An 18,319-nucleotide genomic window follows, 5' to 3' on the forward strand; every position below is an offset into this window, starting at 1 on the left:
AAGGTCTTGTCATTAATGCTCTCAAAGAGGCAACAAAAACACATCTTGCAGGGTCCATTTTCATCAATAAAACTTATTCAGTGAACTATCCGCTTCTGAAAGGTGCAGTTGATAACGCCAGACATTGGGTATCTCAACTAATCAGTCACTTTTCCCATACCAATCCGATGAGAAGTTGTAACAATATCAACGTAAATCTTTATCAATGTTCATCGAGGCAAGTAAACCACCAACAAGATTCAGCCGAATGGACCTCATTTTGGGAGCTCAAATTGTACACTAGAGGAAATAAAGCATTTTCTAATTGCTGTCATTTGACCAATGAATAAGCAAACACACCCCATCAATCCCATTGTCAGAATTTATCTTTAAATTTAGAGTAGCCATCTATTTTTTCAAATAAGGGGCAATTTAGCATGGTTAAGTCACAGAACCTGCAGTTCTTTGGGTTGTGGGGATGAGACCAACGCAGACATGAGGAGAATGTGCAAACACCACACATGACCCAGGGCTGTGATCAAACCTGGATATCACAGCCTGGTATGCCAACTTCCCGGCCCCAAGATCGGAAGAAAGAACAGAGAGTCATGAACACCGCCCATTACACCACACGAACCCGCCTCCCACCTATTGACTCTGTCTACACCTCCCGCTGCCTTGGGATAGCGGGCAGCATAATCGGAGACCCATCCCACCCGGCTAACTCACTCTTCCAGCGTCTTCCATCAGGAAGGAAATACAAAGTCTGTGAACACGCACTTAACAGATTCAAAAACAGCTTCTTCCCCGCTGTTACCACATTCCAAAACAAGCCTCTTATGCACTGATGGATTAACGGTCTGATATGATCTCTGCACACATCTTCGCTACTGAGTAGTACTGCACTCCTGTAAGATTTACCCGGTACCTGTGTCTATCTAATAATATTGTGCATTTTATGTTTGCCCTAATATGTATTTTCTTTTCATGTACGCAATCACCTTTTTGAGCTACACGCAGAACAATACTTTTCACTGTTCCTCGGTACGCCTGACAATAAACCAATCCAATCCAATCCAGTCCTCAGTGCCGTAGGCAACAGTATTAACCACTGCGCCACCGTGCCGCCCCATGTCAGCAATAACAGTAGTGACTATCATTTCATTTGCTGCTGGTCCAAATTAGCAGAAGAATTACTGCAGAGTATTAAGTCATAAATTGCTCAAATGTAGCATCAGATTTTAATGTGGTAACTATGGGTGATTCCTGATCCCTTTTTGTCATTTGTTTATGTTAACATGTGGGCTAATGTTTGGGGTTTGGTGGGAGGACGGGATCGTAGTTATTGATATGGGGTATGACATTATATTTGTTACTGATTATTGTTTATTGTTGGTGGGTGCAAATTTGGGAGAAAATGTGAAAAAGTTTACCAAAAATGAGCACTCCTTTTATTCTGTTTGAAAGAATAATTCATGAGTCGTTTTGAATATAAATTTCAAATGCAAGAATCAACAGGCCCCAAATTCAATATAAATGACTCTTTTACTTTGGAAGTCTACAAATTAGATTCTTTCAAGAATCTCCTTTCTATCTCAGCAAAAACGTGCATTTCGGTCCTCTTCATTTCTACTGTTGCGTCACCTAACATCATTCATGCAAATAAATGGATATATCTATCTAAAATTAATTGCACCAAACTCCGAGCTCTTCAAAATGCATTTGCAAAACGTAAATATGTTAAAGTTTAAATTTCAATTTGCACTTTCAAAACACAAATTCAGTCTGTCAAAACCTGGGTTTCTATCCATCAACTCATTTTTGGCAGTCTTCCTTGATGCTATTGGAATGGACTGAATATAAGCTGAACTACAATGACGCGCCAATAACACGCCCCTTAGCAGGGACACATTGGCAGCACAAGCATCGTATGACAATGAGAATACATTCACTCACAGTTAGCACACATTTCAGAAATAATAGGACTGACTATCCTATTGGTTGGATTAGGGGCAATGTAACACAGGACATGTGGGATAGTTAAAAATCACACATAGCTCTCAATTAACAACAGTTTTATCGTCTCAAAGAAGCTCTGCTCACCTGTAATTCCAGTCTCAGGAACAGTGATACTTGTGAATGTCACTGATGTTGGCGCTAGGTTGCAGAAATAACATGAAACAATATTAATTCACAAGTCACAGAAATTAATAGTAAAGTGGTGAGAATAAAAACATTACTCACCACTGGCGGTGGTCCCTGAAGTTGTTGGTCCTGTACTTGCTGCAGTTGTTGTTGGCACTATATAGCACAGAAAATGGTACAGACTATTCATACACTACTGCTGCAATTGGTTTCCAAAGTAATGTATAGATACTAGCATCATTACTTCAGTCAAATCATCAAGTAGCAAATGCATGTACATCAGTAAGGAGCAAGAAACATTTATAGGGAATTATAATTTCAATAATTCCTTCCCACAAATTCATAGGTTACTCTTCAGCCCACAGTCTCGAACAAGTTGCCTATAGAAGTTGCCTACAGAAGTTTAAACATTACTCACCACTGGTGGTGGTCTCTGAAGTTGTTGGTCCTTTACTTGCTGCAGTTGTTGTTGGCACTAAATAGCACAGAAAATGGCACAGACTATTCATACACAACTGCTGCAATTGGTTCCCAAGGTAATGTATAGGTACCAGCATCATTACATCAGTCAAATCATCAAGTAGCAAATGCATGTACATCAGTAAGGAGCAAGAAAAATTCATACCGAACTATAATTTCAATAATTCCCTCCCACAAATTCATAGGTTACTCTTCAGTCTTGAAAAGTTGCCTACAGAAGTTTAAATAAATAATAACGTACTCAAGCATTGAATTATCTCAACAAGTTTGAAATGTTGCTTTTCAGTGAATGATGAAGTTGAAAGGTGACCAAATGATTATTTCTTATAAAGAATGAAGGTCATTATTTGAACATTTCACTGAACAAGTGCCATTTCTGATCAATCATTTGTCAATTTCTTGATAATTTGCACTGCCCATTCACCTCTTTTGAAGGAACGATTTTGTCTGTCATTCCAAAAACAAATTTCACATGGAAAGAACATCACTCTCCAGAATCAAAACAAAATACTCCTTTGGTTTTGGAATTCTACAACTCAGATGCTTTCAAGCAAGTACTTTCAGTTTCAGAAAGAAACAGGCATTCTTATCATCATATTTTTGCTTACCTATTTTCTTTTTTTTTAATAAACATTTTATTGAGGTATTTTTGGTATAGTAACAACAAAATAAACAATATAGATGAAACCATAAACATAGTGCAAAAGCCGTTTACCTTTTGTACAGGTCCCTCCCTTATTACCCCCCTACTCTAACTTAAACTACTCCCCCCCGCCCCCCACCCCCCCCTACCCCCCAGCCCCCGTCCCCTGTCTGCTGACGATTAATTTTCCGCAAGGAAGTCAACGAACGGTTGCCACCTCTGGGTGAACCCTAACAGTGAACCTCTCAAGGCGACCATGTCCAATAGCCAGGTCTCCGGCTTTGGGGGCTTTGAGTCCCTCCATGCTAATAGTATCCGTCTCCGGGCTACCAGGGAAGCAAAGGCCAGAACATCTGCCTCTTTCTTCTCCTGGATTCCTGGATCTTCCGACACCACAAAAATCGCCACGGCTGGACTCAGCGACACCCTTGCTTTTAAAACCTTGGACATGACATCCGTAAACCCCTGCCAAAATCCCCTAAGCTTTGGACATGTCCAAAACATGTGGACATGGTTCGCTGGTCCTCCCGCCCATTTTGTGCACCTGTCTTCCACCCCAAAGAATCTGCTCATCCGGGCTACTGTCATGTGAGCCCGGTGAACAACCTTAAATTGTATCAGGCTGAGCCTGGCACATGTTGTGGACGCGTTGACTCTACTCAACGCATCCACCCATAGACCATCCTCTATCTCTCCTAGCTCCTCCTCCCACTTGCACTTCAGCTCCTCGATCTGCGTCTCCTCCGACCCCATAAGCTCCTAATTGATGTCCGAGACGCTCCCCTCCCCAACCCACCCTCTGGAAATTACCCTGTCCTGAATCCCCCTCAGCGGTAGGAGAGGGAAGGTTGACACCGGTTTACAAAGGAAGTCTCGCACCTGCAGGTACCTGGATTTGTTTCCACTCGCCAGCCCAAACTTTTCCTCTAACTCCCTCATACTTGGAAAGCTCCCCTCTATGAACACATCCACCTTCCTCTCAATCCCCGCTCTCCGCCATAACCGGAACCCCCCATCCATACTCCCCAGGGCAAACCGGTGATTACCACAAATTAGGACCCAGACCAATGCTCCCACTGCTCCCATATGCCTCCTCCACTGGCCCCAAACTCTCAGGGCCGCCACCACCACGGGGCTGGCCGCCACCACCACGGGGCTGGTGGAGTACCATGCCGGTGCGCGCGGCAGAGGCGCAGTTACCAACGCCCCCCCGACTGGTGCCCTTACAAGAAGCCGCCTCCATATGCACCCATGCCGACCCCCACCCACCACCCACTTCCTGATCATGGTTATATTAGCCACCCAGTAATAGTTCATAAAACTTGGCAGCACCAGCCCGCCCCCTGCCCGACTCCGCTCAAGCATTACCTTCCTTACCTGTGGGGTCTTGCCCACCCAGACGAAGCCCATGATCATTCTGTTGACCCACTTAAAAAAGGACCACAGAATAAAGACGGGGAGACACTGAAATACAAATAGGAATCTCGGGAGGACTGTCATTTTCAGCGTTTGCACCCTCCCAGCCAGAGACAACGGAATTGCGTCCAATCTCCGAAAATCGTCCTTCATTTGGTCCACTAGCCGGGCCAGATTCAATTCATGCAGCCAGTCCCATTCCCGCGCCACTTGGATGCCCAGGTACCTAAAACTTCACCCTACTGACCTAAACGGCAGCTCCCCCAGTCACCCCTCCTGTACCCTCGACTGAACCACAAATATCTCACTCTTTTCCATATTTAGCTTATACTCCGAAAACCGGCCGAATTCCCCTAGAATCTTCATGATTTCTTCCATCCCCTCTACAGGGTCCGAAACGTACAGAAGCAGATCATCCGCATGGATCGAATCCCTGTGCTCCGCCCCCTCCCCTCCCCACCTCCTGACAGACCAGTCACCACCCCCCAGCCCTTGAGGCTGAGCAATTGCCAACGGCTCTATAGCCAGCTCAAACAACAGTGGGGAGAGGGGGCATCCCTGTCTCGTCCCCCGGTGCAGTCTAAAATAGTCCAAAGTTGTCCTATTCATCCGTACACTTGCCACGGGAGTCTGATACAGGAACCTGACCCAGTCAATAAAGCCCCGCCCGAATCAGAACCGTCCCAGTACCTCCCACAGATAGTCCCATTCTACCCGATCAAAAGCCTTTTCTGCATCCATTGCGATCACTATCTCCACCTCCCTACCTTCCAGGGGCATCATGATCACATTTAATAGCCTTCTTACATTGGCCACCAACTGCCTACCCTTAATAAACCCCGTCTGGTCCTCCCCAATAATGTCTGGAACACAATCCTCAAAATCCTCAATTCTGGAGGACAAGATTTTGGCCTCCGCATTTCCGGGGGTTAGGCCGGTGCTGGAGTGGTTGGGGCTAAACCAAAGATAGGTATTCCCTTAAGATTGTGATCCCTGTGACTGATTAGAAGAAGAATTTTAGACTTCCGAGATACTTGAAACGTTCGTGAAAACGACTTTGAAAAAAGCCTTTTGTTGAAATGTCTTTTAATTTGTAAATCTGGAGTTACTTGTATCTTGAAGTTTTTTGCTTTCACTCTTCAGTATCTCAAGGGCTTCTCAATATACTCTCAAAAGCATTTTGATTTAATTTTGTGCAAATGTACCAAGTGAATTATTGAAAATAAAGAGTGCTTTGTATACTTCTTCAAGTGGACTGAGGGCCTTATCCTGAGTAAGACATGAGAGGATCTTTCACGCCGCTAGCCTTATCTAACACCATTCAAGCAAATAAATGGATATATCTTTCGAAAATGAATGGCACAAAATTCCTAGTCCTTCAAAATGCTTTTGCAAAATGTAAATATGTCAAAATTTCAATTTCAATTTACACTTTCAAAACACAAAATCGGTCTGTCAAAACCCAGGTTTCAATATTTACAACATTTTAAAATGTTGCCATAAGTCAACTCAAGCGGGTACCAGGAACACATTGGACAGGAACCATTACAATCGACAATTTTGTTCTACAACGCCATCCTCTCCCAAACGTTATCATTGATAATGCCAGATATCTACTCCAACAGGTCACAATCATGATTCCAATTACTGGACAATGAAAAGTGGATGCAATATCCTCATCAGAAAAAGAGCAAGAAGCACATTCAACCAAGAAGGCGCTGACCAAATGCAACATGGAGCAACTCAACTGCTACTGATTTATACACTTCTACTGGAATGGACTCAATATAAGCTGAACTACAATGACGCGCCAATAACATGAAAAAAAAAATGAAAATCCACTTATTGTCACAAGTAGTCTTCAATGAAGTTACTGTGAAAAGCACCTAGTCGCCACATTCCGGCGCCTGTTCGAGGAGGCTGGTATGGGAACATGCCTCCAGAAGTTCAAATAAATAATAATGTACTCAAACCAGTGTCAACAAACACAGCATTGAATTATCTTAACAAGTTTGGAATCTTGCTTGCCAGTGAATGATGAAGTTGAAAGGTGACCAAATGATTTATGTTCCAAAGAATAACTGTCATTATTTGAAAATTTCACTGAACAAGTGGCATTTCTGATCAATCATTTGTCAATTTCTTGATAATCTACACTTCCCATTCACCTCTTTTGAAGGAACGGTTTTGACTGTCATTCCAAAAACAAATTTCAAATGGAAGGAATACCATACTTCAGAATGAAAACTAAAGACTTCATTGATTATGGTATTCTACAACTCAGATGCTTCAAGCAAGTCCCTTCAGTTTCAGAAAGAAACAGGCATTATTACCATCCTTAAAGTTCCTTTTTCCACACCTATTATTAATAATACAAATAAATAGATGTAGCTTTCAAAAATTAGTGCTAGTCCAAAGATGTGCAGGTTAGGTGAATTGGCCATGCTAAAATTGCTCCTTAGAATCCAGGGATGTGCAGTTTTGGACGAATTGCGTTGTTACAGAAATAGGGTGGGGGAGTGGGCCTAGGTAGGGTGCTCTGCCGAAGGTAGAATCGATGCCAGTAGGATCAAGGCAAAACCAATGGGCCGAATGGCCTCCTTCTGCATTGTATGGGTTCTATGGTTCCATGCTTCTATGGCAGCAATCTGCTAGGTGATAAAAATGCAAAAGCAAGATTCAAATACGTGGAATCATAAATTTGAATATTTGCGTCCTAAACAAACGTGCTGACTCTCAAACACTGGCTCTCCATTGCTGATTAATTTTGGACAGTTTTACCCGAAGGCATCCTATTTTATTTTAAAGGTCTTGTCATTAATGCTCTCAAAGAGGCAACAAAAACACATCTTGCAGGGTCCATTTTCATCAATAAAACTTATTCAGTGAACTATCCGCTTCTGAAAGGTGCAGTTGATAACGCCAGACATTGGGTATCTCAACTAATCAGTCACTTTTCCCATACCAATCCGATGAGAAGTTGTAACAATATCAACGTAAATCTTTATCAATGTTCATCGAGGCAAGTAAACCACCAACAAGATTCAGCCGAATGGACCTCATTTTGGGAGCTCAAATTGTACACTAGAGGAAATAAAGCATTTTCTAATTGCTGTCATTTGACCAATGAATAAGCAAACACACCCCATCAATCCCATTGTCAGAATTTATCTTTAAATTTAGAGTAGCCATCTATTTTTTCAAATAAGGGGCAATTTAGCATGGTTAAGTCACAGAACCTGCAGTTCTTTGGGTTGTGGGGATGAGACCAACGCAGACATGAGGAGAATGTGCAAACACCACACATGACCCAGGGCTGTGATCAAACCTGGATATCACAGCCTGGTATGCCAACTTCCCGGCCCCAAGATCGGAAGAAAGAACAGAGAGTCATGAACACCGCCCATTACACCACACGAACCCGCCTCCCACCTATTGACTCTGTCTACACCTCCCGCTGCCTTGGGATAGCGGGCAGCATAATCGGAGACCCATCCCACCCGGCTAACTCACTCTTCCAGCGTCTTCCATCAGGAAGGAAATACAAAGTCTGTGAACACGCACTTAACAGATTCAAAAACAGCTTCTTCCCCGCTGTTACCACATTCCAAAACAAGCCTCTTATGCACTGATGGATTAACGGTCTGATACGATCTCTGCACACATCTTCGCTACTGAGTAGTACTGCACTCCTGTAAGATTTACCCGGTACCTGTGTCTATCTAATAATATTGTGCATTTTATGTTTGCCCTAATATGTATTTTCTTTTCATGTACGCAATCACCTTTTTGAGCTACACGCAGAACAATACTTTTCACTGATCCTCGGTACGCCTGACAATAAACCAATCCAATCCAATCCAGTCCTCAGTGCCGTAGGCAACAGTATTAACCACTGCGCCACCGTGCCGCCCCAGGTCAGCAATAACAGTAGTGACTATCATTTAATTTGCTGCTGGTCCAAATTAGCAGAAGAATTACTGCAGAGTATTAAGTCATAAATTGCTCAAATGTAGCATCAGATTTTAATGTGGTAACTATGGGTGATTCCTGATCCCTTTTTGTCATTTGTTTATGTTAACATGTGGGCTAATGTTTGGGGTTTGGTGGGAGGACGGGATCGTAGTTATTGATATGGGGTATGACATTATATTTGTTACTGATTATTGTTTATTGTTGGTGGGTGCAAATTTGGGAGAAAATGTGAAAAAGTTTACCAAAAATGAGCACTCCTTTTATTCTGTTTGAAAGAATAATTCATGAGTCGTTTTGAATATAAATTTCAAATGCAAGAATCAACAGGCCCCAAATTCAATATAAATGACTCTTTTACTTTGGAAGTCTACAAATGAGATTCTTTCAAGAATCTCCTTTCTATCTCAGCAAAAACGTGCATTTCGGTCCTCTTCATTTCTACTGTTGCGTCACCTAACATCATTCATGCAAATAAATGGATATATCTATCTAAAATTAATGGCACCAAACTCCGAGCTCTTCAAAATGCATTTGCAAAACGTAAATATGTTAAATTTTAAATTTCAATTTGCACTTTCAAAACACAAATTCAGTCTGTCAAAACCTGGGTTTCTATCCATCAACTCATTTTTGGCAGTCTTCCTTGATGCTATTGGAATGGACTGAATATAAGCTGAACTACAATGACGCGCCAATAACACGCCCCTTTGCAAGGACACATTGGCAGCACAAGCATCGTATGACAATGAGAATACATTCACTCACAGTTAGCACACATTTCAGAAATAATAGGACTGACTATCCTATTGGTTGGTTTAGCGGCAATGTAACACAGGACATGTGGGATAGTTAAAAATCACACATAGCTCTCAATTAACAACAGTTTTATCGTCTCAAAGAAGCTCTGCTCACCTGTAATTCCAGTCTCAGGAACAGTGATACTTGTGAATGTCACTGATGTTGGCGCTAGGTTGCAGAAATAACATGAAACAATATTAATTCACAAGTCACAGAAATTAATAGTAAAGTGGTGAGAATAAAAACATTACTCACCACTGGCGGTGGTCCCTGAAGTTGTTGGTCCTGTACTTGCTGCAGTTGTTGTTGGCACTATATAGCACAGAAAATGGTACAGACTATTCATACACTACTGCTGCAATTGGTTTCCAAAGTAATGTATAGATACTAGCATCATTACTTCAGTCAAATCATCAAGTAGCAAATGCATGTACATCAGGAAGGCGCAAGAAACATTTATAGGGAATTATAATTTCAATAATTCCCTCCCACAAATTCATAGGTTACTCTTCAGCCCACAGTCTCGAACAAGTTGCCTGTAGAAGTTGCCTACAGAACATAAGAACATAAGAACAAGGAGCAGGAGTAGGCCATCTGGCCCCTCGAGCCTGCTCCAACATTCAATGAGATCATGGCTGATCTTTTGTGGACTCAGCTCCACTTTCCGGCCCGAACACCATAACCCTTAATCCCTTTATTCTTCAAAAAACTATCTATCTTTATCTTTAAAACATTTAATGAAGGAGCCTCTACTGCTTCACTGAGCAAGGAATTCCATAGATTCACAACCCTTTGGGTGAAGAAGTTCCTCCTAAACTCAGTCCTAAATCTACTTCCCCTTATTTTGAGGCTATGCCCCCTAGTTCTGCTTTCACCTGCCAGTGGAAACAACCTGACCGCATCTATCCTATCTATTCCCTTCATAATCTTATATGTTTCTATAAGATCCCCCCTCATCCTTCTAAATTCCAAAGAGTACAGTCCCAGTCTACTCAACCTCTCCTCGTAATCCAACCCCTTCAGCTCTGGGATTAACCTAGTGAATCTCCTCTGCACACCCTCCAGTGCCAGTACGTCCTTTCTCAAGTAAGGAGACCAAAACTGAACACAATTCTCCAGGTGTGGCCTCACTAACACCTTATACAATTGCAGCAGAACCTCCCTAGTCTGAAACTCCATCCCTCTAGCAATGAAGGACAACATTCATTTGCCTTCTTAATCACCAGTTGCACCTGAAAACCAACTTTCTGCAACTCATGCACTAGCACACCCAGGTCTCTCTGCACAGCAGCATGTTTTAATATTTTATCATTTAAATAATAATCCCTTTTGCTGTTATTCCTACCAAAATGGATAAACTCACATTTGTCAACATTGTATTCCATCTGCCAGACCCTAGCCCATTCACTTAGCCTATCCAAATCCCTCTGCAGACTTCCAGTATCCTCTGCACTTTTTGCTTTACCACTTATCATAGTGTCGTCTGCAAACTTGGACACATTGCCCTTGGTCCCCAGCTCCAAATTATCTATGTAAATTGTGAACAGTTGTGGGCCCAACACTGATCCCTGAGGGACACCACTAGCTACTGATTGCCAACCAGAGAATCACCCATTAATCCCCACTCTTTGCTTTCTATTAATTAACCAATCCTCTATCCATGCTACTACTTTCCCCTTAATGCCATGCATCTTTATCTTATGCAACAACCTTTTGTGTGGCACCTTGTCAAAGGCTTTCTGGAAATCCAGATATATCACATCTATTGGCTACCCATTATCTACCGCACTGTTAATGTCCTCAAAAAATTCCACTAAATTAGTTAGGCACGACCTGCCCTTTATGAACCCATGCTGCGTCTGTCCAATGGGACAATTTCCATCCAGATGCCTCGCTATTTCTTCCTTGATGATAGATTCCAGCATCTTCCCTACTACCGAAGTTAAGCTCACTGGCCTATAATTACCCGCTTTCTGCCTACCTCCTTTTTTAAACAGTGGTGTCACGTTTGCTAATTTCCAATCCGCCGGGACCACCCCAGAGTCTAGTGAATTTTGGTGAATTATCACTAGTGCATTTGCAATTTCCCTAGCCATCTCTTTTAGCACTCTGGGATGCATTCCATCAGGTCCAGGAGACTTGTCTACCTTTAGCCCCATTAGCTTGCCCATCACTACCTCCTTGGTGATAATAATCCTCTCAAGGTCCTCACCTGTCATAGCCTCATTTCCATCAGTCACTGGCATGTTATTTGTGTCTTCCACTGTGAAGACCGACCCAAAAAACCTGTTCAGTTCCTCAGCCATTTCCTCATCTCCCATTATTAAATCTCCCTTCTCATCCTCTAAAGGACCAATATTTACCTTAGCCACTCTTTTTTGTTTTATGTATTTGTAGAAACTTTTACTCTCTGTTTTTATATTCTGAGCATGTTTACTCTCATCATCTATCTTACTCTTCTTTATAGCTTTTTTAGTACCTTTCTGTTGCCCCCTAAAGATTTCCCAGTCCTCTAGTCTCCCACTGATCTTTGCTACTTTGTATGTTTTTTCCTTCAATTTGATACTCTCCCTTATTTCCTTAGATATCCACGGTCGATGTTCCCTCTTTTTACCGTCCTTCCTTTTTGTTGGTATAAACCTTTGCTGGGCACTGTGAAAAATCACTTGGAAGGTTCTCCACTGTTCCTCAACTGTTTCACCATAAAGTCTTTGCTCCCAGTCTACCTTAGCTAGTTCTTCTCTCATCCCATTGTAATCTCCTTTGTTTAAGCACAAAACACTAGTGCTTGATTTTACCTTCTCACCCTCCATCTGTATTTTAAATTCCACCATAGTGTGATCGCTCCTTCCGAGAGGATCCCTAACTATGAGATCCTGAATCAATCCTGTCTCATTACACAGGATCAGATCTAGGACCGCTTGTTCCCTCGTAGGTTCCATTACATACTGTTCGAGGAAACTATCGCGGATACATTCTATAAACTCCTCCTCAAGGCTGCCTTGACCGACCTGGTTAAACCAATCAACATGTAGATTAAAATCCCCCATGATAACTGCTGTACCATTTCTACATGCATCTGTTATTTCTTTGTTTATTGCCTGCCCCACCATAATGTTACTATTTGGTGGCCGAGAGATTACTCCTATCAGTGACTTTTTTGCCTTACTATTCCTCATTTCCACCCAAATGGATTCAACCTTATCCTCCATAGCACCAATGTCATCCCTTACTGTTGCCCGGATGTCATCCTTAAATAACAGAGCTACACCACCTCCCTTACCATCCACTCTGTCCTTCCGAAAAGTTTGATACCCTCGGATATTTAACTCCCAGTCGTGACCATCCTTTAACCATGTTTCAGTAATGGCCACTAAATCAGAGTCATTCACGATGATTTGCGCCATCAACTCATTTACCCTATTCCGAATACTACGAGCATTCAGGTAAAGAACACTTATGTTGGCTTTTTTATCCCTGTTCTTAATCTTAACACCTCGATCAGTAACCTCTCCTAAGTTATATTTCCTCTTAACCTTTCTCCTAATTTTCCTTGTCGTCGAAACCATATCTTCCTGTAACAACCTGCCGCGTCACTTACCATTAATGTTTTCACTTCCCGTTTTATTTCTTTTAGTATTCCTGGTCCTATTCACTGAGCTCCCCTCAGTCACTGTACCTTGTACTGTCGCCCTTTTTGATTTTTGACTATGGCTTCTCTGCCTTACACTTTCCCCCTTACTGTCTTTTATTTCTGTCCCTGCTTTACTACCTTCCAACTTCCTGCATCGGTTCCCATCCCCCTGCCACATTAGTTTAAACTCTCCCCAACAGCTCTAGCAAACACCCCCCCCAGGACATCGGTTCCAGTCCTGCCCAGGTGCAGACCGTCCGGTTTGTACTAGTCCCACCTCCCCCAGAACCGGTTCCAATGTCCCAGGAATTTGAATCCCTCCCTCTTGCACCATCTCTCGAGCCACGTATTCATCCTCTCTATCCTAACATTCCTACTCTGACTAGCTCGTGGCACTGGTAGCAATCCTGAGATTACTACCTTTGAGGTCCTACTTTTTAGTTTAACTCCTAGCTCCCTAAATTCAGCTTGTAGGACCTCGTCCTGTTTTTTACCTATATCGTTGGTGCCTATGTGCACCACGACAGCTGGCTGTTCACCATCCCCCCCAGAAGTTTAAACATTACTCAACACTGGTGGTGGTCTCTGAAGTTGTTGGTCCTGTACTTGCTGCAGTTGTTGTCGGCACTAAATAGCACAGAAAATGGCACAGACTATTCATACACAACTGCTGCAATTGGTTCCCAAGGTAATGTATAGGTACTAGCATCATTACATCAGTCAAATCATCAAGTAGCAAATGCATGTACATCAGTAAGGAGCAAGAAAAATTCATACCGAACTATAATTTCAATAATTCCCTCCCACAAATTCATAGGTTACTCTTCAGCCCACAGTCTTGAATAAGTTGCCTACAGAAGTTTAAATAAATAATAACGTACTCAAGCATTGAATTATCTAAACAAGTTTGAAATGTTGCTTGTCAGTGAATGATGAAGTTGAAAGGTGACCAAATGATTATTTCTTCCAAAGAATGAAGGTCATTATTTGAAAATTTCACTGAACAAGTGCCATTTCTGATCAATCATTTGTCAATTTCTTGATAATTTGCACTGCCCATTCACCTCTTTTGAAGGAACGATTTTGTCTGTCATTCCAAAAACAAATTTCACATGGAAAGAACATCACTCTCCAGAATCAAAACAAAATACTCCTTTGGTTTTGGAATTCTACAACTCAGATGCTTTCAAGCAAGTACTTTCAGTTTCAGAAAGAAACAGGCAGTCTTATCATCATATTTTTGCTTACCTATTTTCTTTTTTTTTAATAAACATTTTATTGAGGTATTTTTGGTATAGTAACAACAACAAAATAAACAATATAGATGAAACCAGAAACATAGTGCAAAAGCCGTTTACCTTTTGTACAGGTCCCTCCCTTATTACCCCCCTACTCTAACTGAAACTACTCCCCCCCGCCCCCCCCCCCCACCCCCCCCCCACCCCGCCCCCCATCCCCCATCTGCTGACGATTAATTTTCCGCAAAGAAGTCGACGAACGGTTGCCACCCCCGGGTGAACCCTAACAGTGAACCTCTCAAGGCAACCATGTCCGATAGCCAGGTCTCCGGCTTCAGGGGCTTTGAGTCCCTCCATGCTAATAGTATCCGTCTCCGGGCTACCAGGGAAGCAAAGGCCAGAACATCTGCCTCTTTCATCTCCTGGATTCCGACACCACGAAAATCGCCACGGCTGGACTCAGCGACACCCTTGCTTTTAAAACCTTGGACATGACATCCGTAAACCCCTGCCAAAATCCCCTAAGCTTTGGACATGTCCAAAACATGTGGACATGGTTCGCTGGTCCTCCCGCCCATTTTGTGCACCTGTCTTCCACCCCAAAGAATCTGCTCATCCGGGCTACTGTCATGTGAGCCCGGTGAACAACCTTAAATTGTATCAGGCTGAGCCTGGCACATGTTGTGGACGCGTTGACTCTACTCAACGCATCCGCCCATAGACCATCCTCTATCTCTCCCAGCTCCTCCTCCCACTTGCACTTCAGCTCCTCGGTCTGTGTCTCCTCCGACCCCATAAGCTCCTGATAGATGTCCAAGACACTCCCCTCCCCAACCCACCCTCTGGAAATTACCCTGTCCTGAATCCCCCTCAGCGGTAGGAGAGGGAAGGTTGACACCGGTTTACGAAGGAAGTCTCGTACCAGCAGATACCTGAATTTGCTTCCCCTCGCCAGCCCAAACTTTTCCTCTAACTCCCTCATACTCGGAAAGCTCCCCTCTATGAACACATCCCCCATCCTCTCAATCCCTGCTCTCCGCCATAACCGGAACCCCCCATCCATACTCCCCAGGGCAAACCGGTGATTACCACAAATTAGGACCCAGACCAATGCTCCCACTGCTCCCACATGCCCCCTCCACTGGCCCCAAACTCTCAGGGCCGCCACCACCACGGGGCTGGTGGAGTACCATGCCGGTGCGAGCGGCAGAGGCGCAGTTACCAACGCCCCCCCGACTGGTGCCCTTACAAGAAGCCGCCTCCATATGCACCCATGCCGACCCCCACCCACCACCCACTTCCTGATCATGGTTATATTAGCCGCCCAGTAATAGTTCATAAAACTTGGCAGCACCAGCCCTCCCCCTGCCCGACTCCGCTCAAGCATTACCTTCCTTACCTGTGGGGTCTTGCCCGCCCAGACGAAGCCCGTGACCACTCTGTTGACCCACTTAAAAAAGGACCACAGAATAAAGATGGGGAGACACTGAAATACAAATAGGAATCTCGGGAGGACTGTCATTTTCAGCGTTTGCACCCACCCAGCCAGAGACAACGGAATCGCGTCCAATCTCCGAAAATCGTCCTTCATTTGGTCCACTAGCCGGGCCAGATTCAATTCATGCAGCCAGTCCCATTCCCGGGCCACGTGGATGCCCAGGTACCTAAAACTTCACCCTACTGACCTAAACGGCAGCTCCCCCAGTCACCCCTCCTGTACCCTCGCCTGAACCACAAATATCTCACTCTTTTCCATATTTAGCTTATACTCCGAAAACCGGCCGAATTCCCCTAGAATCTTCATGATTTCTTCCATCCCCTCTACAGGGTCCGAAACGTACAGAAGCAGATCATCCGCATGGATCGAATCCCTGTGCTCCACCCCCTCCCCCACCCACCCCCTGACAGACCAGTCCCCCCCCAGCCCTTGAGGCTGAGCAATTGCCAACGGCTCTTTCGCCAGCTCAAACAACAGTGGGGAGAGGGGGCATCCCTGTCTCGTCCCCCGGTGCAGTCTAAAATAGTCCAAAGTTGTCCTATTCATCCGTACACTTGCCACGGGAGTCTGATACAGGAACCTGACCCAGTCAATAAAGCCCCGCCCGAATCAGAACCGTCCCAGTACCTCCCACAGATAGTCCCATTCTACCCGATCAAAAGCCTTTTCTGCATCCATTGCGATCACTATCTCCACCTCCCTACCTTCCAGGGGCATCATGATCACATTTAATAGCCTTCTTACATTGGCCACCAACTGCCTACCCTTAATAAACCCCGTCTGGTCCTCCCCAATAATGTCTGGAACACAATCCTCAAAATCCTCAATTCTGGAGGACAAGATTTTGGCCTCCGCATTTCCGGGGGTTAGGCCGGTGCTGGAGTGGTTGGGGCTAAACCAAAGATAGGTATTCCCTTAAGATTGTGATCCCTGTGACTGATTAGAAGAAGAATTTTAGACTTCCGAGATACTTGAAACGTTCGTGAAAACGACTTTGAAAAAAGCCTTTTGTTGAAATGTCTTTTAATTTGTAAATCTGGAGTTACTTGTATCTTGAAGCTTTTTGCTTTCACTCTTCAGTATCTCAAGGGCTTCTCAATATACTCTCAAAAGCATTTTGATTTAATTTTGTGCAAATGTACCAAGTGAATTATTGAAAATAAAGAGTGCTTTGTATACTTCTTCAAGTGGACTGAGGGCCTTATCCTGAGTAAGACATGAGAGGATCTTTCACGCCGCTAGCCTTATCTAACACCATTCAAGCAAATAAATGGATATATCTTTCTAAAATGAATGGCACAAAATTCCTAGTCCTTCAAAATGCTTTTGCAAAATGTAAATATGTCAAAATTTCAATTTCAATTTACACTTTCAAAACACAAAATCGGTCTGTCAAAACCCAGGTTTCAATATTTACAACATTTTAAAATGTTGCCATAAGTCAACTCAAGCGGGTACCAGGAACACATTGGACAGGAACCATTACAATCGACAATTTTGTTCTACAACGCCATCCTCTCCCAAACGTTATCATTGATAATGCCAGATATCTACTCCAACAGGTCACAATCATGATTCCAATTACTGGACAATGAAAAGTGGATGCAATATCCTCATCAGAAAAAGAGCAAGAAGCACATTCAACCAAGAAGGCGCTGACCAAATGCAACATGGAGCAACTCAACTGCTACTGATTTATACACTTCTACTGGAATGGACTCAATATAAGCTGAACTACAATGACGCGCCAATAACATGAAAAAAAAAATGAAAATCCACTTATTGTCACAAGTAGTCTTCAATGAAGTTACTGTGAAAAGCACCTAGTCGCCACATTCCGGCGCCTGTTCGAGGAGGCTGGTATGGGAACATGCCTCCAGAAGTTTAAATAAATAATAATGTACGCAAACCAGTGTCAACAAACACAGCATTGAATTATCTTAACAAGTTTGGAATGTTGCTTGCCAGTGAATGATGAAGTTGAAAGGTGACCAAATGATTTATGTTCCAAAGAATAACTGTCATTATTTGAAAATTTCACTGAACAAGTGGCATTTCTGATCAATCATTTGTCAATTTCTTGATAATCTACACTTCCCATTCACCTCTTTTGAAGGAACGGTTTTGACTGTCATTCCAAAAACAAATTTCAAATGGTAGGAATACCATACTTCAGAATGAAAACTAAAGACTTCATTGATTATGGTATTCTACAACTCAGATGCTTCAAGCAAGTCCCTTCAGTTTCAGAAAGAAACAGGCATTATTACCATCCTTAAAGTTCCTTTTTCCACACCTATTATTAATAATACAAATAAATAGATGTAGCTTTCAAAAATTAGTGCTAGTCCAAAGATGTGCAGGTTAGGTGAATTGGCCATGCTAAAATTGCTCCTTAGAATCCAGGGATGTGCAGTTTTGGACGAATTGCGTTGTTACAGAAATAGGGTGGGGGAGTGGGCCTAGGTAGGGTGCTCTGCCGAAGGTAGAATCGATGCCAGTAGGATCAAGGC

General features: G+C 43.2%; 1 protein-coding gene across 1 annotated transcript in view; it reads right to left on the reverse strand.

Annotated features, from left to right (window-relative positions):
• LOC140387621 (uncharacterized) overlaps window positions 1–18,319 on the reverse strand; it is an 82,198-nt gene that overhangs the window by 50,269 nt on the left and 13,610 nt on the right. Inside the window, exons 5-9 of the mRNA XM_072470814.1 lie at window positions 9,692–9,748; window positions 9,551–9,604; window positions 2,543–2,599; window positions 2,224–2,280; window positions 2,083–2,136 (exon numbers count right to left, since the gene is read on the reverse strand). Of these exons, the coding sequence (XP_072326915.1) occupies window positions 2,083–2,136; window positions 2,224–2,280; window positions 2,543–2,599; window positions 9,551–9,604; window positions 9,692–9,748 (279 nt within the window). The remainder of the gene's footprint in view (window positions 1–2,082; window positions 2,137–2,223; window positions 2,281–2,542; window positions 2,600–9,550; window positions 9,605–9,691; window positions 9,749–18,319) is intronic.

The sequence above is a fragment of the Scyliorhinus torazame genome, chromosome 13 (assembly GCF_047496885.1).
Source record: "Scyliorhinus torazame isolate Kashiwa2021f chromosome 13, sScyTor2.1, whole genome shotgun sequence".
Taxonomy (NCBI): domain Eukaryota; kingdom Metazoa; phylum Chordata; class Chondrichthyes; order Carcharhiniformes; family Scyliorhinidae; genus Scyliorhinus; species Scyliorhinus torazame.